Source organism: Trachurus trachurus (assembly GCF_905171665.1).
Source record: "Trachurus trachurus genome assembly, chromosome: 16".
NCBI lineage: Eukaryota > Metazoa > Chordata > Actinopteri > Carangiformes > Carangidae > Trachurus > Trachurus trachurus.
Window position 1 is genome coordinate 12,130,849 of NC_139902.1, and position 24,108 is coordinate 12,154,956.

Genomic DNA, 24,108 nt, shown 5'->3' on the forward strand with positions numbered 1-24,108 from the left:
TTGGAGACCATCTTCATCTTCTACCTTACCCCCCCAACCCCCAAACTGCAAAATCTATGTAATAACATCAATAGTGGGAGCATGTTTGTTTCTCATAAGTATATTTTATATATGTGACTGCAATACTGGTGAAAGGTGAGCACTCAGACCTTTTATTGAGTCGAAATCAAATGAGGCAAAAACAGTATTAGGCAAAGAGTCCAAAGTATTTTATTGGTCACTCATTGAGGGTTACCATGTAGCCTGCCACAAACATCATAAACTCCTTGAAATCAAGAGTGCCATCCCCGTCATTATCCAGCATCTCCAGGTAGATTTGTGCCTCAAGCTTTGATACTTTCTATAAGGGAAGACAGATGGGCAGTTGTAAGGAAATCATAAAACTTCAGAGACATGGCAAAGACACATTCACAGTTCCATGTTACAATAAAACTCATTTTCTACTTACTTCCCCAAGAATCTCTTTCGAGAGCACTGCACGAAGCTCTTTCTTGGACAAAGTGTCTTTTGAGCCTTCTTCTCCAGCGTATTTCTGGAAAATGGTCTTCAATTTGTCCATGATCGGTTTAAGTCCTGACATGGCTGCTGGTAGGAGAAAATATTGCTGAGTTATTTTTTTGTTAATTAGTCATTCAACATGAGTGTAATAATGTGTTAACATGGATATGGATCCACCGTCATGGAGCACTGTGTCTAAAGACTAGAGGTGGTTGAACAGAAGTCAAGTCGTCGCCCCCAAATGGATTGTCTAAAATTTATAATAATGTAATAATAACGTAATAATGTAAAAGCACATTTTCACTTACCAAAGTTGTATGAAGACTTGAGCTGGAGTGTGGAAGAGTGTGGAAGAGACGGAGTGAGAGAAGAGCACACTCACACACAAACCTTTATATGAGATTTGACACACCTTCTCTCCCAGCCTGCCTGCCCCCCCCCCCCCTTTTCTTTTGTCTCTCCTGGAAAACTTCCAAATTATCAGTAATGCTATCCTCTCTTGTTGTTCAAATGTCACATAAGACAAGCAGAGGATGCCATAGAGGGTAGTAGAAACACTGATTTCAACTGTTTATAAATCAAGACAGAATGAAAGATTAAAAGAAAGACTAGAGTCCTTTGATTGTTTTTCTTGTTGTTAGCCATTTTGCTCTTCACTGCTCCTACAGTAAATGTTCAGAAAAGCAAGATTATAAAATGTAGATTAAATCGTTCATCTATATATATATCTGTATCCTCATACGCACATTCATGTATGGGTGCAACAGATTGATGTGGGTTTCATTAAAAAAAGAGGCCTATGCAATGAGCAGCTCCAGTAATACAGGTGAGTTAATTTGTTTTTGAATGAGGCTTTTTAGGTTACAGAGAGTTATCAAATGGCACCAGCAAATATGAAACTCTCGGAGAACAGCACAATGACTCTCCTCTCTCTCCTCTCCCTTTTGTGTTTTAACTATCTCTGGTTTCAAACACATGGTTTTGTCGGTTTGAGTTATTCTTTGCTTATGTCTCGTGATACTATTATAACCTTGCTTTCATGTGTGCAGGACAGGTAGTAATGTCCTCCTTGCATAATATTCAAAAACTCCAAGTCCACCTCCAACAAAGTTGCACTCGTAACCTCAGCTGCCAGTACTCTGCTGTGTCCGCAGCTGTTGTGTCTGAGTGTTTTAGGAGCTTTAAGTTGTACAAAACCTCAGTGCCAGTTTGTGGATGTTAATTACTTCCTGCCAGGCATGAGGATGAAATCAGCAGATAGTGGTTTTTCAAAGTGTTGAGATCAACAAAGCCTGCAGGTCCTTTCCCACCAAAGAAAGGACCTGCATGCATTACTCAATCCCATTTCTTTCGTGATAATTTTCTTTTTTCTATACAGGTTGGCCTCAGAATACCTCTTTATGTTCCAGGTTGGCACTTGCTCTTACAAACGTAATACTAACATGACATTTAAACTTGCCCATGCAGCTCACTCAAAAGGTTAACATACCAGTTATACTGTATAACCTGCCCCATCTTGATACACCTACAGTACGCATCTCTCATTCTCACAGCAACTTCCCTCCACAAGCCCCAATCTACAGTCAAAAGTTGGCACATAAGTGCAAGTTTCAAAAAAACATCCGAGGGCATACTGTAGGATTGGTGATTTATGTAACAATGCCTTTATTTTAAATAGCAAGTGGCATTTTATAAAAAAAATTTAAAAAATCACCAATCTGACAGTGTGCATTGGGGATGTTTTTTGACAACTTGCACTTTCATGCCAAGTTTAAACTTATGGGAGCAAAACCACACCTGGAATTTCCAAAGAGTACCAAGAAAACCCAGAAGCACAAAAAACCGAGTGTTGCTGGCTTCTTGTTCTTTTTAAATTGTTTGTTAGCCGAGCACCTCCAGACTTTTTTTTTTCTTCTTTTGAGTGTGCGCGCTCTTCCTTCTTCTATGTTGTGGACTGGGACCAGTGCTGATTCAACAGTCTGACAGCTGCAGGAAGGAAGGACCTACGAAATTGCTCCAACACACATTTTGGGTGAAGCAGTATAACAAGCAGTAGGGAGCTTTCCCGTGCGATCAGTATTTCCCTCATAGGGTGGGAGTCATTCTCCATCACAGATGACAGCTTGGCAATCATTATGTCCTCTCCAACTTCCTGCAGGTTGAGTTGACATCCCAAGATTGATCTGGCCTTCTTGACCAGTTTGTCCAGTCTCCCCCAAGATGGCGGATGCCACCACAGTGTCGTAGAAGGTCTTAAGGAGTGCCTCCTTTTACTCCAAAAGACCATAAAGTGAACAATACCAAGTCATCTATTTCACTACTGAGGAGTCCCACCCCTGTGGTTGCCCAATTTAATGTTGTAGAAAAGTTTAAATGTTGGAGAGTTTATGTTACACCAAGACTAGAAAATGTGGTCACTGTGTACTATAAACCTTTAATGACAGGAATGGTTGAGTCCTATGAAAGATGGATGGTATTACCTTTGGAAAAATTGATATTCTAAAAATGATCAACAAAATCATGTCAGAAAAGTAACAAAACAATTTCAAAACACTCCTCTGCTGCTGCTCCAGATTTATTATCTAAAATTGAAAAAGAAAAGAAAAAAAAACACATTTGCGGGGTATGTATGGATCAACATTGTTCCTGCCTTTTGACCGAGGGTGCCAATATCTGTGGTACCATTGAGGTGTGCAGCTGAGCTCTATTCATTTTATTTTTCAACAAATGACTCCCCCCACTGGACTAAAATGGAATTGTATGATCTGCATTCACCTCATAGTAAAACCTCAATTGTAGAACACATGAAAAAGATGTGGTATTAGATTAATGCATAAGTATATATACACACAAAAAAGACTATTGCATTGTTATATAAATATAAAGGATAACTTCATTTAAAGGGTAAACAACATGTTTTTGGGGGGTATATGGAGGCCTTCATTGATTATGTTAAAGATTTGGATTCATCAGATGAATAGGAGACTGAATAACTTAGGATCAACACAGTAACTGAATATGAAAAATGTATTTAACTAAAATGCTTGTGGTAGGCTACTGCTCATACTAACAACACTGTGTCAAAAAATAGACTTTTCAGGATATTCACACTCACAACCACATTTGCAGGCTCTTGCGATTGCATTCCCCTTTTTTTGCTAGTGGGTCAGAAAACCTCTCTCTGTTTGGCTTCTGACACTAAGAATGGCTAAAATGAGACATGTGTCTGCACCTGTCTCTCCACTACCACCTTGTGTTTAGATTTTTCTCTCCAATACACTACAGGTCCAATAGACATGTGTCTGCACCTGTAGTCTCTCCACTACCACCTTGTGTGTTGTGTTGTAGATTTTTCTCTCCAATGCAAATGTTTGCCAGGAATCAATCTATCTATTAAATGAGGGGGGTGTATAGTATCTACCACATCCTCCTACAGCTGTCTTTTCGCAGCCAAGCTGTGGGACAAAACAGCTACCATGAAATAACCTGTTAGGTACTGTAAGCATTAATGACCCCTGCTACTTCCCATCCACCTACTATATAGTGTTTGGTCAGACATGTGGAACCCAATGACTACAACAGCTTGGCCATAAATTCTACCTCTACAAACTTCATAATTATATTGAGGTTTATAGAAGTTTTCATTACATTACATTACATACAAATACTTTATTATTAGGGCTGTGGCCTCCAGTGCCATTGCAGTGGGGTACATTGTATTTAAGTGTTTGCTCTGCCCTACAAAAACAATGGAAAATGTAACTAACTCTTCATTCAAAGATTTTAGGTCTGAAAGCCCTGATTTCCATATGGTTATTTATTGTTCTGGAAAATGACTTAAATGAGACTATAATGCCTACTATGTGCTACCACATGATAATTAAATCAAATAAAAAAATAGAACCATGACTGGAGTAACCATAACAGAACTAAAACAATGGTATAATGCAAAGGCGTGCAGTACAACAGTATGGAAGACGCTCATTTTTTATTTATTTGTTCTTGCGAGAACTCAAACACAAATTAAATGTGCTTTGGCGTATTCAGTAGGATGTTTCCCTGAAATTTTCAAGTTTTCATATTTTTCACGAAACACAAGAATGACATGTAGGCTAGTTTTTCCACACTAATTTAATTGGAAATGGCATGCGAATGGGACAGGAAAGACAAGAAAGAGTTCATTCCTGCAGTGACATTTTGTAAGTGTTACTGGAGGGGAGATAGAAAGAAACATTTGAAAAATTGCAGAAAAAGGCCTGGAGAGCTGCTTTAGGACAGCAACAAAGCTCAAGTGGACAGTTTCTCCAGCATGCTTGATGCCGACAAGGATGATGTTGTTGATTTCAAGAGTTTGTCACTTTCGTGACAGCCCTCACTGTTCTCTGTCATACATACATAAAAAATTAATTGGCCTCATTGCAGGGGATAACACAGATTAAAAAGCAAATGGCTTCATGTCTCTGTGTGATTCCTTAAAACACTGAGTAAGACTTTAAAACTACCGTGTCTTAAATTAAGCCTAAAATACGTCTCTAAATCTCATAAGCAGTTGTGTCTCCACAAAAGTATTCTCAAGTTAACTTTATGCACATGTATGCTCATAAACATTTAAAAAAAAATAATGAATTGACCTCATCTTCTAATCCCTCTGATCCTGCCCCCCAACCCCTAACACTGATGTGTAAAGTCAGTGAATTAAAATGAAAAAGCTCTCTACTCTTGACCTAGGTTTATATTCTCAGTTTTGACATGTGATGTCATTTTTTCCCCCCGTCTTGTAGTTTTTCATTTTAATGATCTTGAAGAAATGTCTAAATGAGAGAAAACATATCCTATCAGATTTTAATTTTAATTTTATGTCTCATCCCCAGTGACCTCTGAGTTTCCTGATCCACAGGTTTGTAACCACTGCTCCACTTTGCTAATAAACCTGTAAAATGAAAGCAACCGACCCTCAAATTGTTTGATTCATTTGAAAGAAAGAGCCATGTATAAAGCTATAGTCTTAATTTAAAATCTATGAGCTGTTTCTAGTGTTTTCTCCAGCCACTTTACAAACACAATGGAGAATTTTAGAAATGCATTCATTTAGTTATATATCTCTTATTAGTATATTCTAATCAACACGAGCCACTGACCCATTCAGAGATTTTAGAGCTGAACCCCATGATTATCCATGTTTCTGGAGGACATCATCTTCCCCTTAAAAGACTGTCATGTGGTTCACCACTCTAATTTCAATGGAATGTACAATGGCAGGACAGACTAGAAAGAGTTCATTCCTGAAATGACATTTGGACATGTGTAAGTGTTACTGGAGGGCTGTTGAGCACTGTTTAAAAAGGGGTTACATCTGTGCTCTACTCTCACATTCGTCTCTTCCACGCTCTTGATCTACACAAGTCTTCACACAGCATCCGTAAGTGACAATATATTTTAAAACTTTTTTTGAAATTCATTGCATTTAACATAATTATTATGCAGCGATGTGTGAAAAAGCTCGAGAATTTAGTTTGTGTATAATGTTTACCGCTGGGTCTCTGAAGGATGATACTAGTCTATATTATATATATATATATTAAATATATATATATATATATATATATATATATATATATATATATATATATATATATATATATATATATATATATATATATATATAATATATTAAAATAACAAGTAATTGTGATTAATAAATTACACTAGAGAAACAGGTTAGAGTTAAAAGATAAAGGCCAAGGTTTCCTTTCAAAAGATATACTGGTAAATTGCAAGAATCTCAGATGTACTGTACGGTGGAAACTGGAAAGAACTAGGCCTACAAATTAGAAGAAATAAACAATTTGGGTGGATTGGACGATAATGCATGAGCATGGGACCACATTACTAGCCTACATCTTTGTAAAATGAATTCATAAATGAATCAACACTATGAATGTTATTTTCTCATTCCAGCCAACATGGCAGGGATCCCACATGCAATGGCAATACTCTTGTCTACTTTCCACAAACACGCCGGAAAAGAGGGAAACAGTGATACTTTGACCAAGACGGAACTGATTGCATTGCTTCGTGAGGAGATTCCTGGAGCAGTAAGACAAAAAGACCTAGTGCCACTGTTACACAGAGCTGTGAATCTGTCTTTACAATAAGTCGAAAGTAGTAGTATTTTCTAACAATTCCCTGTCTTTCTTTCTTTAGGACAGCAACGACGCTGAAGTGGAGAGTTTGTTCAGCATACTGGATGCCGACAAGGATAGTGTTGTTGATTTCAAAGAGTTTGTCACTTTCGTGACAGCCCTCACTGTTCTCTGTCATGAATGTCCTCCTGAATAAATACTTTGGCCTCGTTGTATACATAGCCTACAGTGAACTTCAGAGAATTGAAATGTTACGTGTTAATCACTGACTGTGAATGTCATGTGACAAATAAATCGAAGGAATAAAAACAAAAGGCTTCTCTGTGTGATCCTTAAAACTCTGAGTAAGATGTAGGCTAAATGAAGCATAAAATAAGTCTCTAAAACTCACAAACAGTTGTGTCTCCAGAAAACTATTCTCAAGTTAACTTCAGGCATATGCTCATGAACATTGTCAGCAATTATTTCTCATCTTAATCTTTCTGTTTTTGTCCTCTGTATTTAGACTTTGAACACTGATGTGTTGTTGAATTTGTTGAATTGTAGAAAACAACTAGCCTGACAGGTTATAGTCTCAGTTTTGGTCTCAGTGTGATTTTTTTCTTTTCTTCTCCACCTATTTTATTTGAATGATCTTATGGTTGAAATTATTTTTTTGTTTTCATAGGCCTCTTTAAAAATGTCTGAATGAAAGAAAAGATGCCTATAAAGGCCTATCCCTATTTTTCTGTCTTGTCCCCAGTGGCCCCTAAGATTCCTGATCCACAGGTTTGGAGATCCACAGTCAAATGTGGTTTTAGAACAACAGTAGCCGACTCTCAACTTGTTTGGTTCATTTTAAAGAAAGACTAAGCCATGTTTGAATGGTAGTGTAGTAGCCTATGTTGAAATGTATAAGCACATGCAGTTTGTGCTCTGGTCTGTCTTGGCCAGGGACACTTTTGCAATCAGTGTCCACAGAAATAGCCTACAGGTCCGATTTGTAAATAAATAGCAGAATAACTCCTCTCCCCTCTTTGATTCCCACTGACCCCACGGGAGCTCCACTTCATTCAGTTGTGTAGCCCTTTCCAGGAAACCATCTCGGAGCTGCAGCTCCCCGGACCTGTCCGCTCTCTAGAAGGTCTGGAGTGATCCACACGGAATGCGTCCCGGGGCGGTCCCGCACGTCATCGGACTCTTTCGGCTTTTTCCGGCGCACATCGGTCGCGGCGGGGCTAGCCAAGCCGATTAGCCTGCTACCACCACCACCAGCTAATGTTTGGAGGAATCTTTAATGATAGCTGACTTGGGGTGGATGATACAGATAGTGTAGAGAAATGGCGGACGTCGAGGGACAAGGAACCTGCTCAGCGGTCCCTCCGTTGCCTCACCCTTCCTCTCGTAACGGCTCCGGTAGCGGGAGCGGTAACGTTACACCGGGCACCGGCGGCAGCTGCCAGACGGCAACCACCGTTACTTCAGGCCCACGGCTTGTTCGGATAGTGAAGTCTGACTCGGGCTATGGTTTCAATGTCCGGGGACAAGTTAGCGAAGGAGGGCAACTTCGGAGCATTAACGGGGAACTGTACGCTCCGCTGCAGCACGTGAGCGCCGTCCTACCGGGAGGAGCCGCCGACCGAGCCGGCATCTCCAAGGGGGACCGGATTCTGGAGGTGTAAGTAGCTGCTACCGTCTTAGCTTGACTAAAAAGCACAGCAAGCTACAAATGAGTGGTTCATTTGGGGGGAATGGTTGTTGTCATAGCGAACCGTTGCAAGCAGGACATGTGAGCATCACCCCCTGTCTGTCTGGCTGCTTGGGCCGGGGTCGGCCACCAGGATCCGGGGTGTGTAGGCACCACCATCACCCTGGTCCTCCTGCAGGGCAGAGCAGCCGCTCGTCCTCATGAAAGGACTGTCTGTCTGTGTGTGTCACAGAGGACAGATCCAGGCATCATTAGGGATTCCTGTCACATTGAAACCTATTCCTCTCGACCAGCATGCCAAACATCCTCAAGGCATCCCTTGTACACATCCATATCATCCTGACCAGATGCAGTGTCAAGTATTCCTGCATCACATCACGTCGAGGATGGCTTGCTGTGCCTTACAAAGGTTATAACGAGTCATTGCACTGAGTTTGGTAAATTCATCACATGTGTTGTTGATGTTACTTATCAGTTTGCAATGACATTTTGTGTGTGTGTGTGTGTGTGTGTGTGTGTGTGTGTGTGTGTGTGTGTGTGTGTGTGTGTGTGTGTGTGTGTGTGTGTGTGTGTGTGTGTGTGTGGAGGGGAGGTGCATGTAGGATGGTTGTCCTCACTGGCACCTTAGTATGCATGCAGATGGTTTGCTGATGTTGGGCTCTGTTGCTATGGAGAGCAACGTGCAGCATACAGCATCAGCACCAGTACTGGCGCTTCAGTAGGATGTCTGACTGTGTGTGTGTGGAATAAGGTGATGCAGAAAGGGAGGGATGCCTTCAGTTCAATTCTGATTGGCTTCGCTCTCTAAAAATTCACTGTCTCATTGGCTGGCTTTTGCACACTGCTTTGTTAATGGATGGTCTGCAGTAACCTGGCAGTTTGTTGACCCCATTATTTCTGTATGCTTGTGTGCAAGCATGTGGATGTATGTAGGTGCTTGCTTTGTATACTATATACATAGGAAAGCATAATTCTTCCCTCTATTAGCTACTTTGGTCAACATCGTCCATAATTAATGCAGCCTCAGTGTGCACTCCTGGTAATGCTTTACTCTCCTCATTTGGGACTGCCTCATCTGCTCTCCCAGGTTTTGCATACAATAAAAAAGACATGCCCAAATGAAGCTGGATTGTTACAGATTCATTGTTTTTATTCATCTGATGGTTTGTGTGAAGCCTTTCTGCTTTCTTGTCAAAGCACAGCATGTACACAATAACTAAGTATACACACAGTGGAGTGCCTGCATATCGGCTGCAGTGGTACACAGCCTCTGCTATTGTCAATGCAATCAATACTTCTTTGCACATTTACAAACAACGCCAGCTTCCCAGACTTTGATGCAGAATAATCCATTCAGTTTCCTGCTTCATTATAGAGGCATCAAATACATAATACTAATATACGTATAATGTGCAATGATAGACAGTCAGAACAACACTCCTCTCCTTATTTACCCTTTCAATTAACTGCTTGTGTATGTGTTCATCTTTTCCTATGCACATGAAACTATGTGTGCATGTTAAGAGTATGGAAAACACTTAACTCCTCATCAGTGATATGAGGAAATAAATTAATTATTACCTTGAATTGTAAAGACGGGGGGGGGAAATGACTCTGAGACACATAGGAAAATGTCCCTTTAAAACAGTTTATCATGCTCGGTAGTGCTGATAGTGCAAGAGCAAAGGCCACTACATCATGTGATAATAATATAGTCATAAAGCTGCTGGAATGAGAGAGCAGCCAAAGTGCTTAGTCTGTGTTTTTTGCTAAGGGTGACGCTTGCTGTTTTTTCTACTACACCTGCAAGATGGCTTTATTATTGCCTCACTCCTCCCCTATTCTCCTTTGCATATTTATATCTATATCATTATCTTTCCTGATCAACAACAGTTCCAGATTTGTAATTTGGGGTCCAGTTCAGAGGACATCCATTTGTCTGATTGTATAGCTCATTTGTAGATGTTTCTTGTCTTTGTGTTATTAGAGAGCTTGTGTCCACTGAGCTTTAGCCTTCTGTTACCCTGCCAATGTAAGCTGTGCTGTCACGTAATGACTGACATAACAGATCAGCTGTCAGTCACTTCCTGTCCCAAATTGTCTGTGTTCCCGCGCACTGTTGGATTTTATGCCTGGAACAGCAACTTGTCTATTCGTCCATACACCAGGAGAGCTTGGCCACATTTATGAGAGATACATATAAATTATACAGTAGGCCTACTGATTGTACAAAATCAAAGTCTGTTTACTGTACATGTTTTAGGAAGTGCTACTGTGTACATTGTGTAAAGCCTTGATCGTCACCAGAGGGAGCTGTGTCAAGTCTCAGCATCTGTTGTGGCTAAAGACCACAAGTTGCACAAGTCTAAAAATGTTAATGTTATCTGGCAGCGTGGAGTTACTGAGTTTACCAGACATCTGTAACTTGCTCTTCATCTCTGCTCGAGGCTAACAACCTGAGGCTACATAACACTAGCTTAGTTGCATTGTTTGCAATTTACCCAACTTGTTTTGGCAGGACAAGGAAGAAGAATCTAAAAAGTCTTTGATCATCTCTGATTCTGCAACAATGATTTTGACTCATTTGACTCCAAATCAGTGAGCAGGACTTTGTCACTAAATCCACTTGCTACCCACTGCCTCCTTAATAGCTGGCGCTAGTGTTCTCCGTCTGTGTGTTGTATTCTCATGAACACAATGATGTCTTCAGGGAATTTCTTCATTCAGTTGAGCTCAGAAATGAACTGATTTAGATATGATGGTCAAAGGTCAAACATGGCCGCACAAAACACGTTTTGCCATAACTCACTACTTTATCTTTATTATGATACAGTTTAAGTGCTTTCATAGGAAGTGTATGTATCAACTTTACTGTGACTTCTAATGTTCTGCAAAAACTCTGGCCATTTCTTAGAAAGGGAAAATTGTGAGTTATGGCAGAGGCATACAACCGCAAGGCAGTAATTGTAGTTCACTGCTCAAGGATGTGACCCCTTACTGGTTTCCCACTAGTAGTCATTGCCAATAGGATCCATTGTACATTGTCCACCTCAGTGGAATCATGAGAGAGAGACAGGAAAACATTTGTTGAGCTCATAGCTGACTGTCGGCATGTTCTTACACAAAATGTGAATACTCTAGGATCATATGATTAGGATAACGATACACAAACCCTTCATCTACCATTATATCCCTAATAAGCTATCAAACAATGATGGTAGTTTGTGGTATTTGGCAACATGAACATGGCTTAGCTGACCAATTAGATAGACTTGAAAACTGTGTCTTGTCTGTTTGAAAAGTCGAAAATATATGTTTGCATCATTTTAGTGCATATACTAATATAAGAAGCCAGCACATTTTAACACAAGGGTCTATCTTTATTCCACTCAAATTTTGTTAATTGTTTCCCCCAATGTATTGCCTGGGTTGTATTTAATTTGTTCAAATAACATTTGAGGCACAGCTGTTTTCTTTGTTCTTAAGAACGGTTTGTCCAGCTTTGTATTCACGTTAATATTTGCAAGCTGTTTGTTACACTGTAGAAATCCATGACATTCTAAAATAATGTTTCTAAACTCATTGAAGTGTTAGAAAAATGGTTAATAGGATGAATGGTGCAGTCACTGCAGCCTGAGCCGGGTCGCGTCAACTGAAACTGCTGTAACTTCCCTGCGCGGGTGGGAACACCATGGTGAGCTCCGGTAATGATGGCAATGGCACCGGCAACAAATTCACATCTGTGCTTCTCTGGGAAATACACAGTAGCAGACAGTTGCTCTTCTCAACCAGAATACCAGTAACTACCACAAATCCCACAAAGTGTTGCTTTAAATCAGTCCAATACCAGCTACAGCCTCAAGTGTGCCATAAATACGAACAATGAAAGTACTACCCTTATTTAGAATTAGGTATTCTATTCAAATATAGAAAGAGTAATGTCAGTATATAATCAATTGTGCTCATCTCTTTGTCCATTTGACAGAAATGGAGTGAATGTAGAGGGAGCGACCCATAAGCAGGTGGTCGACCTGATCCGGGCCGGGGAGAGAGAGCTGGTGCTGGCTGTGCTGCCCGTTCCGCCGCAGGAGGCCGACTGTTTGGATCCCGGGGATGACGGCTCCGCTCAGTCCTGCTACGACTACTCTGACAAACAGGCCGTCCCCATTTCTGTGCCCAGCTACAAACACACCGAGCTCAACCAGGAAAAGTTTGTGGTGGGTGAACTTTTGGATAGATGACTAATTGGGGGGAGGGGGAGGGCATGGATTTGAGACAATAATCCGATGAAGTGAAAGCTGAAATCAGAGGACCGGTCAGTGGATAGGTGTTGCATAAAAAAGAACAGGAGGAAAAAAAGAAAAATCACGTCAACATAGCGAGTAATAATTGCTGTGATAGTAAAATATTTTTGTTTGAAAACCAATTTAACTTAACTGTCTGTCCTTGCTTTGAATTCATGTCCATCGCTGTCTTTCTCTGCCTTAACTGCCCCATTCTCTCATTCCAGGTATATAATGTGTACATGGCAGGCAGGCAGCTGTGCTCCAAGCGCTACCGGGAGTTTGTGATCCTACACCAAAATCTTAAACGGGAGTTTGTCAACTTTACATTCCCCAAGCTGCCGGGGAAGTGGCCATTTTCCCTCTCGGAGCAGCAGCTGGATGCACGACGCAGAGGCCTGGAAGAATACTTAGAGAAAGGTGAGGGGAAAAACCTTGAAGAGTAGGGTAATTAAAGTGAAGTAATCTTCTTCATCTCTGAATGATATTATATGTTCTCCAGTGTGCTCTGTACGGGTAATTGGAGAAAGTGACATCATGCAGGAGTTCCTGTCTGAATCAGATGAGGTAAGATTTAAAAACCTATTTGTGTCTGTTTTTGCAGCCCTCTGTCTGTGACTCACTACAGATTGTCTCTCCCTCTCATGACCTAGAATTATAATGGCGTGTCGGATGTGGAGTTGAGAATAGCAATGCCGGATAAAACCACGCTCACTGTCAGAGTTCGCAAAAACTCCACTACAGACCAGGTTTACCAGGTAAACACAAACGCAGGGCTGTATAACTATTCGCCATTGGAAATGTGACATACAGTCATCTTGCATGTGCTTTACCCTGTTTCCCATTTTCACCCTCTCTCCCCCTGTGTCTTCCAGGCTGTGGTTATGAAACTAGGGACGGACAGTGTAACAGCCAGCTACTTTGCTCTGTTTGAAGTCATCAACCACACCTTCGGTCAGTAGAACATAAAACTGAAGCATGAGTTTGTGTGATTGCTCGTGCTTTTTTCCACACTAAAAATGTCTTCCATGTTTGCCAGAAACACAACACATATTTGGGCTTCAGTTGTGGCAAATGTTGACTGATGAGTGAGCAGCAGAGAGTATTATTTGTTGTAATTGCATGTTTGTTTGTTTTTTTGCTCGAGTGTCATGAGTCAAGAGTGCAAGCCGTCCTTTTCACAATAGTCTAAAATGAAAACTTCAAGTAAAGTTCCTTTTGCAAATCTATGTTCTTTTTATTTATCAACTTGTCCAACATTCCTCAAGGGCAGTGTGGTGCAAGGTTGTGTCAGTTTTTCTATTAAAGAGGGCAACTGAATGCAGCTATACAAAAGTTATTATCAACCCATGTAGCAACTCCATGAACTCTGAGCTGTGTTTGTTACTGCAAGGACAGAAGCAGTCCTACAGCAGCCGATAAAACAGAAGTAGATGATATTTTGCACAAAGGTCGCAGGAGGTCAAAGTTAGTTCTTTCAGGCAAAGAACAACTCAAGTTAAGCATGTTTTATGTGATGTGGAGGACAGCCATGGGATTCTTCTCAGTAGAAAAAATGGAAGGCGAATCACTCGTCTTCTCGTCTTTTCCCACTGGTTACCTTCCTGTCTCAGAGTTCACTTTAAAAGATGTGTTTCCTTATAATTAATGTTATATCACTGATATTTTAGTAGCACACTTTGAACATGCAGATAAAACATTGGGCTCTAATTTCGTACCAGGCGCAAGGTGGTGCAGCCTGCGCAGTGCTAATTTTGTTTTCGGTGCAACGCCGCGCGCAGCCAATTTGGCAGACCGAGGTGCGCTGAGATGGGTGTGGCGGCGCAGTAGGGGGAGGTGTCGACAGATTCAGCTTGACGCAGTGACAGTTTCGTGTCAAAAGGCTGCGCCGATGGTGCATTGAAGGTTCGCCAACTCCAACCTGGTCTACTCTCGGCGCAAGGCAGACCGCAGCCGGTCTTAGTGGTAGTTTGGCTGACCAGCACACAGTGCGCACACGTGACCAAAACCTCACAGGCAGTTTTCTAGAATGTCAGGCACATTTAAATGCAATAAATAATCACAACAACCACTATTCAATGTAACTATCTGAATCAGCACATACATTTGTATTTATGTCAATTGTCCCATCACATCTGATGTCAGATCAAAGGCGTTTGACACACGTAATGGAAACTCAACCTGACTGGATTAACAGAGCTGAAACTGTGATGCAAATCAAATCAAATCAAATCAACTTTATTTATATGGCACTTTTCATACGACTGAGTAGCACAAAGTGCCTCACAGAGAATAAAAACAAAAAACCATGAACACAAAGAAAAACCATGAAAACCCAAACCTCCCATCCCCACAAATATACACACAGAGATACACAAATACATACACACTCAGGCACATACATAGCCATACGCACAGACATACACACACATACACATACACCCACACACATACACTAGCTGTTGCTGAGGAGACATGGCTGGGCACCGACTGGGCACTAACAAACTAACTAAAAACTAAAAACAAACATCAGCTAACCACAAACAGCCTAGGCATCAGATAGTGAGTATATATATATACACTCGGCGATGCGACCTTTATGCAGAGATGCTTCTGATTTCATTCCTGTTACGCATGGTATTTGTTTGTGATCTGTTGTGATCTGTGCAGTGCACACTACTCACCTTTGTTACACAGGGTTTAAATATAGGTTACTAAATGTGAGTGTCTTTATTAGTGGAAATGGGGTGTGTTTTTTTCACTGGGTAACAGTTCTCCGTGTATCAGGGCAAAACCTGATTGACGATATTAGTAACCTCCTCCCAGACTACTTCTGCTTCATCAGCCCGTGGAGATCTGTTTGCGTTACCATATATTTGCCCATCGTGAGGTTGAACCTCCCGGACCAAAACATCAATTTCCTCCTGGAAAAAGTTTGGCCGTTTGGCGGTCTTCAAAATTAGAGCCCATTGTCTGAAACATTGAAAACATTTTTAAAAAATGTTGCATTTGTATTTTTTTTTATAGAGAATGATTTTAAATATTTGACATGCATATCTAATTTTCTTGCTCCCTCTCTTTTTCTCTCCCTTTCCTCTTCAGTGCGTAAGCTTGCTCCCAACGAGTTCCCCCACAAACTGTATGTACAGAACTATACCTCAGCCATCCCAGGAACCTGCCTCACCCTGCGCAAGTGGCTCTTCACGACAGAAGAAGAAATTCTGCTCAATGACAACCAGCTTGCTGTCAACTACTTCTTTCACCAGGTATGAGCATGTGTCGGCCTTACTTTATGGTGAATATGGTTCTAGTTTCGTAGACCAGGCGCAAGCAAGGTACAGCGCAGGTGCGCCGCGCCAACTAGGTGTGTCCATGCACATTGCGCATTTTGCAAGTTTCGTGTGCCACGCACCCCGGCGCAAGTATTCCTCGTTCCCACCTCCGTCCCTCCTACAGGTGCAAGTGGGAAAGAAGAAGGGGAGAAGGCATGAGTGGGTTTAACACAGCCGAGTCACATCTTCATCGATCAAATGAGCTCCTCTCCTCACCTTTAAATGCGCTGCAGGCGAGGCGCATTGCAATTCTATATTGAATAGTGGTTGTTTATTACACTGAAATGTGCCTGACATTTTGGAAACCTGCCTGTGAGGTTTTGGTACATGTGTGCACTGTGCGCCCGTCAGCCAAACTACCACTGCACGGGCTGCGCTCCGCCTTGCACCGAAAGTAGACCAGGTTGGAGCTGGCAAGCTTTCAGCGCACCTTTGGCGCAGCCTTTTGGCACGAAACTGTCACTGCTGTGTGTGTGGTTTTTTTTGTTTTGTTTTGTTTTTTTAACAGTGTACCCTGTTTCTGTTTCTGTCTTTGCAGGCTGTGGATGATGTAAAGAAAGGCTTCATCAAAGCTGAGCAGAAGTCGTACCAGCTGCAAAAGCTGGCAGAGCAGAAGAAGATGTCCATGGTCAGTCTCTCACATGGCTACGTTCCCAAATATCTTACACAACACAGTTCAGCATCTTATGTCATCCTTCCTCACATACCTGTTCAGTCTCCCTTCACTGTGAGTGATATAACATGATGGTTAAGGTGCGGTGCTTTGTGGGGGTGGAGATAGTCACTTAGCACGCAAGTTTGACTGGACTGCCACACACCGTCATTATTGCTGGGAAACTGCATAGAGAAGAGAGTTATTTTCTGTCTGAAAACATAAAATAAATTAGCCTAACTTTGGAGAGATTAAACCCAGAAGATGAATACTCGCACAATATTTAGGCTGCAGAGGATTACTAAGGCGACTGCAGAACTACATCTTGTAATATAAAGTCAGTAAACAAACGCTGTCTTAGATTATGTCTCCTCTGCCTCTTTCTCTCTCAGTATCTGAGTTTATTGAGGAGCTGCGAGGGCTACAACGAGATTATATTCCCCCACTGTTCGTGCGACTCCCGACGTAAAGGCCACGTCATCACAGCCATCAGCATTCACCACTTCAAGCTGCACGCCTGCACCGAGGAAGGGACGCTGGAGGCAAGGCCGACTCTTTGTCAGTGTGTTTGATTTTTTTGTGTGCATGTTATGAAGGCAGTGTGATCAAGCTTCAGTGTTGTCGTTGCAGAACCAAGTGATCGCATTTGACTGGGGGGAGATGCAGAGGTGGGACACGGATGAAGAGGGCATGGCCTTCTGTTTTGAATATGCGCGGGGAGAGAAGAAACCGCGCTGGGTCAAGATATTTACACCTTATGTGAGTGTCACACAAACACATGTAGTATAAGCATTCTAGTGAAGATTGAGCTCATTTAGTCATAAACTAAAACTAAAGAAACCCATGGGGGAAACAAAAACGGAAATGTATTTTTAGTTGAGGTAATCTCCCTGTTGAAACAGTTGTGTGTTTAGTTTTGTTTTACAATAAATTACATAACCAGTTGACTGCCAGTCCTTCTGCCTACAATGTGTGCAGAATAGCTTTTGGGTTAGGAGCATGGATACACAGTATCAAAATCCCCAACGCATTCCACCAGAACCTGCTTAATTTCACTTTAAATTAATAAAAATGGCCGAGTCACTCTGTGAAGAGAGACTCTAGGAAGTTAATGGACCCAGCCAAGAAGTAGTCCTGCACATAACACCTATTTACACTGACACAAGAGCAGTATTGATCGTCTCATGTTTGTATTTGTCAGAAAGGAGACAAACACATTTTCCAAAATGTTCCTTGCTTGTATAAATCTAAATTCACGTTTCTGTTGTTCAGTTTAACTACATGCACGAGTGCTTCGAGAGAGTCTTCTGTGAGCTGAAGTGGAGGAAGGAGGTGAGGACAGTCTACTTTCTTACTCACCAACCTTCTCTATTCAAAGCCATTTACTTGTGGCCTTTACTCATTGCTGCCGTGTGTGTGTGCAGGTGGAAGACGAGGCCACAGACAAGGACAATAAGAACTGCAGTAAAGATGGTATGTGTGGCAAGGTAAGGCTTTGCCTGCCTCTGTCCAGTCTGTGACCCAGCAATAGACTGGGTCACTTGCTCTGTTTTCTGACTCTGAGTTTGTGTCTTGGTTTCTGTTCTCCTGATTGCTTTTTCCTGTTGCAGAATATTTTCCAGCTGCTGAGGCACAGAAGGGATGGAGGCACCTAGGAAGGGAGATCGTTACCTCTTAACTACGCACCATCATCATCAACCCTGCTCAGTTTTGGCCCTCATTCAGCCCTACACCCAGCAACGTTCAGCTATTAACTACACGGTCATCATTTACACTCCGTCAACTACAACCTGATACATGCAAACCAACAAACATCTGCAAATGAAAGAAAATCAAATTGAAAAAACTGAAGCATAAAAAGCTTATACACACACGAACCAGGAACTCTTGAATCTAGCACACCATAATCATGCATTAAGCAGAGCACTGTCAAAAAGAAATGAGGCATCTACAGACTTGAAGTCACAGATTCAAGCAGGCCAATTTTCTCTCATTGGCAGGGACTCGACGTGGAATGTGACATGCAAACAAGGAGGCTTTGGGCCTCCTCTAAAAGTGGTCCCACTTGGACAAGAAAGCAGAAGCGCATAAGGAATCCATGGTGGACTAACAAGGGAATGTGAAAGCTGCTAGTGCTTTCACAGGGGAACACAGATAGCTCTGAACAGCAATACTAAAGGTTGACCACAGGGAGACACTGCACTTCTCAATTGATGTGTTAGAATAGCAGTGTCTTTAACAATGTGTGCAGGAAGGGAGGGGCCTTGAATGCAAGGGGCCAAACGGAGTAAAGCCCTCAGAATGTAAGTCATAGCTGAACATAGATCAATTTCCATCTGTTTGGCGCTAAATCTACATTTATAAAAGAAAAATATTATCATTGTAATGTGGCAGATGAGAGAATGTAGAGAGAAACAGACATTTTGTAAGGACTTTCTTTAGAGACCTGGGTACACATAGCAGACAGCTGTGATGGTTGAACACGTGAGCAAGAACATGTTAAACTTTAGACTAATGTTGCACTTTATCCAACAGTATTAACAACCTCCAGATGTGGGAAATGTAACCTAAGAAGCAGGTAGTGGGCATAATGCTGGAAGAAGCCAGGTCTTATTTAGTTTACGTTTATGTTTGACTGGCGACAATTTTAATAACACACTGCATCATCAAATGGCGAATGTGGACCCAGGCATTAAACTTTTATGTATGTGTAATAGTTATATACACAAACACACACACACATATACATATATATTATATATGCAGCCGTTTAGAGAGCAGCAGTGATGTGGAGCACTGACCAGTCAGGTGACGGCATAGTACACTGTGTGTATTACCTAGGCAGAACAGTAGGGGTCCTCCTCTTCCTTCCTGCTCTCTGGCTGCCAGTGATTATTTTGTTCCTGAGAGTTCTCACAGGATTTATACCAGGCCTGTAATTCAAACAGACTTTTCTCACAGTGCTATTTATCTCTGCAGCTGGTGTGCTCCTGTACTGTCATGCACTCCAGATTCAGGTTTAGTGGGATGATGATGATTTCTGAGAAGAAGAAAAAAAAAAAAGAGCCACTTGCACCCTCTGTCAACAAGATGAATAAGAAGACCACACTCATTGACTAAAGGCTTTGTAGCAACTGATCACATAACTACAGTGTAATATAATAAACGCTTTAAATGAACCCAGATTCCTAGATTAATATAATATTGAAATTCTGATATTGCAATACTGACTTATTATGGTCATTAATTACATCTATAACCTGACACACTGTAATTCTTACCTCATCCTGCAGATATTACTAGTTCACTTGCTACAAGCTTTTATGAGATGAGCCCTCCTATTAGGGCTGGGCAATGTTGTGCACATCATTATCATGTTAGTAAGGGGTTAAGGATTTTTTTTCCCCAAAATGAGAAAACTGTATAACACTACACAGTTGATTTATGCAGAAGCACATGCAAAATTATCAAATTAATGGTAAAAGCAAAGACATTTCTTCTACTGCCATGCACTGGGTGAGACCAAACTTCAAATTTGCAAAAGAAAAACTACACCAACTAATTTTCTAATGACTTTTTAACTTAAGCTTGCTCTGATTCATTAAGTTGAGCCACAGTTGCAAAATGATAACCTAATGATGGTTATGTGATTATGATATGAAGCCATTAAATGTCAACAAGTAATTATATTCAATTACCGCATGGCCCTAAATCGGTAATGAGAATATTAACAGTATTTTTGTTACTTGCAAGAAAAGAGTCATAGATCAGCATCAGTGGCTCTCACTAAGAGCTGCTGCTTGTGATGATGGTGTTGTTCTAAAAAGCCAAGTAGGGTGATTAATGAGCTTCAGCAGACCTTGGTAGATGTGTAAAAGAGGTCTAATTGAATGTGTTAAGGCTCGAATTGAGCAACTGAGTGCGTGATCCTAAAGGCCGGACACATTTCCCAGGACTCCTGTCTGTTCAGTGAAGCATGTCTGAAGCAGTCGATTGTCTGACTGTGTGCATCGTCTGATCCACCCACCATACAGGCGCGTGCTCTCTTTGGCTCACCTCTCTCTCATTCTCTCGCCAGTCCAGAGTCAGTTGCATTATTTATATCAGTAAGATACAATGTTAAATTCTGCATCTCTGTCGTTGATTTTTTTCACCTTGATATAGTTTGGCTTTCAAGGAGACACGGAAAAGAGAAGAGAGATTGAAAACCCTGCAGGTTCTTTTGACATGTTGAAATGTACAAAAAAAAAAGTGTTTGGTTACGTCGCTTACTGTAATAAATTGTAACATATTCTTTTAAATAAACTGATTTATTGATGCAAAGTTTGGGGGTTTTTTTGTTCCAGACTTGATGTTGTATGTTGAAACCTGAAGCAGCAGCAGTATGTGGGAGCTGATTGCCTCAAATCGTGACAGTACAGTACAGTAACCCCCACCACCACCAGTGAGTAGAGTGTGATTTATCCTCTAAAAGATTATTTCACACTTGCTCATCTGCTCCCCCTTCGTGTCCGTTTTCCGTCTTCCTCTCCTCATTACCTTTCTCTTCTCTCCCCAGCTCCTGTGTCTTTTAATGAGATCTGGGAGACAATTACCCAACAGGCAGTGAAATGGCCGTTTTATATTGACTTGCATTGATTGTGTGCACCCGGTAATTAATAGGTATTGAATGTTGGTGGTGTGGGATATAATGTTGGGACATCTGAATTTTGAATAGCCAAGACTTCTCTCTGGAGACGATTTGAAAATGACCAGTGTCTCGCTAAAAACTTCAATGGGAGAAGTTGCAGTGAAGCTACGAATATAAGTCAAGGAAAAGTAATGTCCCCAAATCAAACAAACAAAAAAAGACTTTGATGTTGAATTGAAACTAAAATTGGTGAAATATGAGATGTGTGAAATGTGAAGATGGGACAGTCTCAGTTTAGTTTGTTCACGCTGCAGGATGTCTACTTGTACCGGTGGATTTTCTACTGTTTCCTCCAACATTGCAAAAACACTGGCAACCTGTGGGACGTCCCTATTCCTTCTTCTCACTGTTAAAGTGTGAAAGGCTGAGCCACCAGATAAAGCACATAATTGTTGTATTATTATGTAGTCAGGTATTTCTTTTCATTTCAGTAGTTCTTTGACATTTTTAAATGAAACTCTATTAACACACAACACCACACTGGCTCAGGTATTATTACTCCCCTCTTTTATATTCTCACCCTCTCTTGTTTTTCTTCCGCATGAGCAAACACAATACAGAGCTGGCAGCGCTGCACAGACAGCAGTGGTGTCAGTGAACGGTGGGATGTGTGAGAGAGAGAGAGAGAGTGTCAGGGAACTTCAGGAGTGTGTGTGGTCAGTGCATTAGGTCTGCAGCAGGTTCTGTATTTAGCTTGATGTGTGAGCGGGTCTGTGTTCACGCTGCTCTATGTGTATGTGGACGTATTTGTGAGTGTTTGTGTGTGTGTGTGTGTGTGTGTGTGTGTGTGTGTGTGCATATTTGTGCGACAACTGCAGCCACACATGGCGCTGGCCCCTTGATGCCAAAGACACGTTTCCTTGTTCACCTTGCTCTCCTGCTCCGTTTGCTTGGGTGGGTTTGCTTTTTCCCCTGAACAAACAGCTCTGGCTGAGCTGTCGACACGGAGCAGGTGGACCACTGAGTTTCTGGAGAAGGAGGAGGAGGAGGAGGAGGAGGAGGAGGAGGAGGAGGAGGAGGAGGAGGAGGAGGAGGAGGAGGAGGAGGAGGAGGAGGAGGAGAGTATCTCAGATTTATTACCTGAGCTGTATTGCATCTCTCAGCAGCCTCCTCGAGGAATACACACAAAAGTGAGCTCACTATAACATTGAAATGTAATGGTGAATTGCTCCGGTACTTCCATACTGGCACATTCTGTACTTAACGATGAAGCTGTTTAAAGCCAAATGAATATCCTCAGGGCTGAGGGTTTGGAGAGCAGCTGTGCCAATACACCAATTAGCAGGATTCAATCATTATAAGGTGTTTGCATTATTTCATAGTCAATCATGTTACATGGGACTGTTTGCCAAGATTAAAAGCACAAATTTGATAAAGACACCCTCTGCCAGTTCAGAATATCTGCCCAGTCACCCCTAAATGCTGCTCTAAGTACAGTTTAAAGGCAGCAGCATCCCAGGAGAGGAGGAGGCGGGGATTCAGTCCTCTCCCTCCTCCCTCTCCTCCCTCTCCTCCTCTCCCTCTCTCATTAATGAGCAATCAGTTAAAAACTTTATTGGTCCCAATTGGCTTTCTCAGCACATTTTGCCCCCTCCTCTGTTTCTCTCAACCATGCACCTTGTTCTGCCCACATCACTTTCATTCTGCATCCTCTCCAGCTCTGCGCCTCTGCAAAGCCCCCCCTCCATCCCTCTGTCTTCTTTTTTTTTCCTTTCCTCTTTATTGCCGTGCTTCATTACCTCCATCTTTCCCTTTCTCTCTCTGGCTCGTTTTCCTCCCCTTCCCTTCCCTCCCCCTGCCCAATGTTCCTATGTCCTTTCAGAAACTTTGATTGCAGGGGGAAGGCCAGAGAAAAGGAAATCTGATGCACGTCCAGAGAGTAGAAAAGACGAGACTATTTATTCCACAATGTTTAGAGCTCGGTCTGTCACAACTTATCGGCATTCAAGTGTCCAACACTTCTGCAAAGTGTTTGCCTTGATTTACATTTAACACTGGGGTCATATAGATAATATTTTTCTGCATAAGAATGTGTGTGTGTGTGTGTGTGTGTGTGTGTGTGTGTGTCTATGTTGGGGGGGGGGGGGGGGGAGAAAGGTGTGCATTCAGATAAAAATGCCTGGCGAAAAAAGGATTCCTAGAAAAGCTGACATGATCTATGAGTCTGAATCTCATCACTGCCTGCACAGGAAAACAAAACGGTTTCACCTGAATAAAAATGGGAGAACTGAAATATTTCTTATAACTGCATTTTGCTTTGTTTGGATAATCACTAACACGGAAATGTGAGCTGTCCACTCTTTTCACTTCAGATCTCACCATTGCACAGTTATAGTTGTACATATAGAAAGCAATACATGGCACAGTTCTCAATGGCAGTATGCTGGCTACTGGATATTAGCGCATTTTCGCAATTGTGGAGGGTGATGCAGAAATGAATCTCCAATATCCTCATCCCATTACACGGATGATTTTCAAGCTTTATGAAAATAATTTTTTTACCATTTTTAATTTCAGGACCTGGATATCCGTGTCTCAAAATGTTGATTACAGTCATTCAAATTACATAAAAAACACTTAAATTGAAACTCCTGCATCCCAGTAGTTGGCAAAATATGTATACTGCAGTATCATTTATATTTGAGAAAATGCATATCACAAGACAGCAGGGAAAATTGCTCTGTGCTGCCATCAGACATCTCCCCCTCAGCGTCTCCACTGACAATCAATGCAATCTCACCCAACAGGAAACTTGCTCAGTTTTAATAAAAGTGGGTAAAAGCTCTGCCATTTGACATGCAGCACATCAGTGTTTTGTTTTTC

The 24,108-nt window shown here is 41.6% G+C and overlaps 1 protein-coding gene and 1 long non-coding RNA gene across 4 annotated transcripts; one reads left to right on the forward strand and one right to left on the reverse strand.

Annotated features, from left to right (window-relative positions):
• Window positions 1-241: 241 nt before the first annotated feature.
• Window positions 242-854, reverse strand: LOC310998944. 2 transcript variants are annotated; one of them, XR_014596021.1, is made up of 3 exons: window positions 807-854; window positions 449-585; window positions 242-340 (listed from the first exon to the last, which is right to left on the reverse strand). It is a non-coding gene; the product is annotated as an uncharacterized lncRNA (long non-coding RNA). The 2 variants fall into 2 exon arrangements; XR_014596022.1 differs by having other exon boundaries at window positions 449-582; window positions 807-840.
• A 6,998-nt stretch (window positions 855-7,852) lies between these two features.
• On the forward strand, window positions 7,853-18,466 carry snx27b (sorting nexin 27b). Of its 2 annotated transcripts, none has more exons than XM_083989201.1 (13): window positions 7,853-8,298; window positions 12,314-12,545; window positions 12,839-13,031; window positions 13,114-13,178; window positions 13,265-13,369; window positions 13,487-13,565; window positions 15,714-15,877; window positions 16,482-16,571; window positions 16,988-17,137; window positions 17,226-17,354; window positions 17,868-17,927; window positions 18,020-18,082; window positions 18,206-18,466. In XM_083989201.1, exons 1-13 carry the CDS (start codon window positions 7,961-7,963, stop codon window positions 18,248-18,250), a joined length of 1,713 nt encoding a protein of 570 aa, XP_083845327.1. In that variant the 5' UTR covers window positions 7,853-7,960; the 3' UTR covers window positions 18,251-18,466. The 2 variants fall into 2 exon arrangements, with proteins under 2 accessions (XP_083845327.1, XP_083845326.1); XM_083989200.1 differs by having other exon boundaries at window positions 18,020-18,068.
• Window positions 18,467-24,108: the final 5,642 nt, after the last annotated feature.

Coding starts and splice junctions, on each gene's coding strand:
- snx27b (XM_083989200.1), top strand. CDS start 7,961: ATGGCGGACGTCGAGGGACAAGGAACCTGCTCAGCGGTCCCTCCGTTG. Junction 13,179..13,264: donor TCCTGTCTGAATCAGATGAG/GTAAGATTTAAA, acceptor CTCATGACCTAG/AATTATAATGGCGTGTCGGA. Junction 17,928..18,019: donor AGCTGAAGTGGAGGAAGGAG/GTGAGGACAGTC, acceptor GTGTGTGTGCAG/GTGGAAGACGAGGCCACAGA.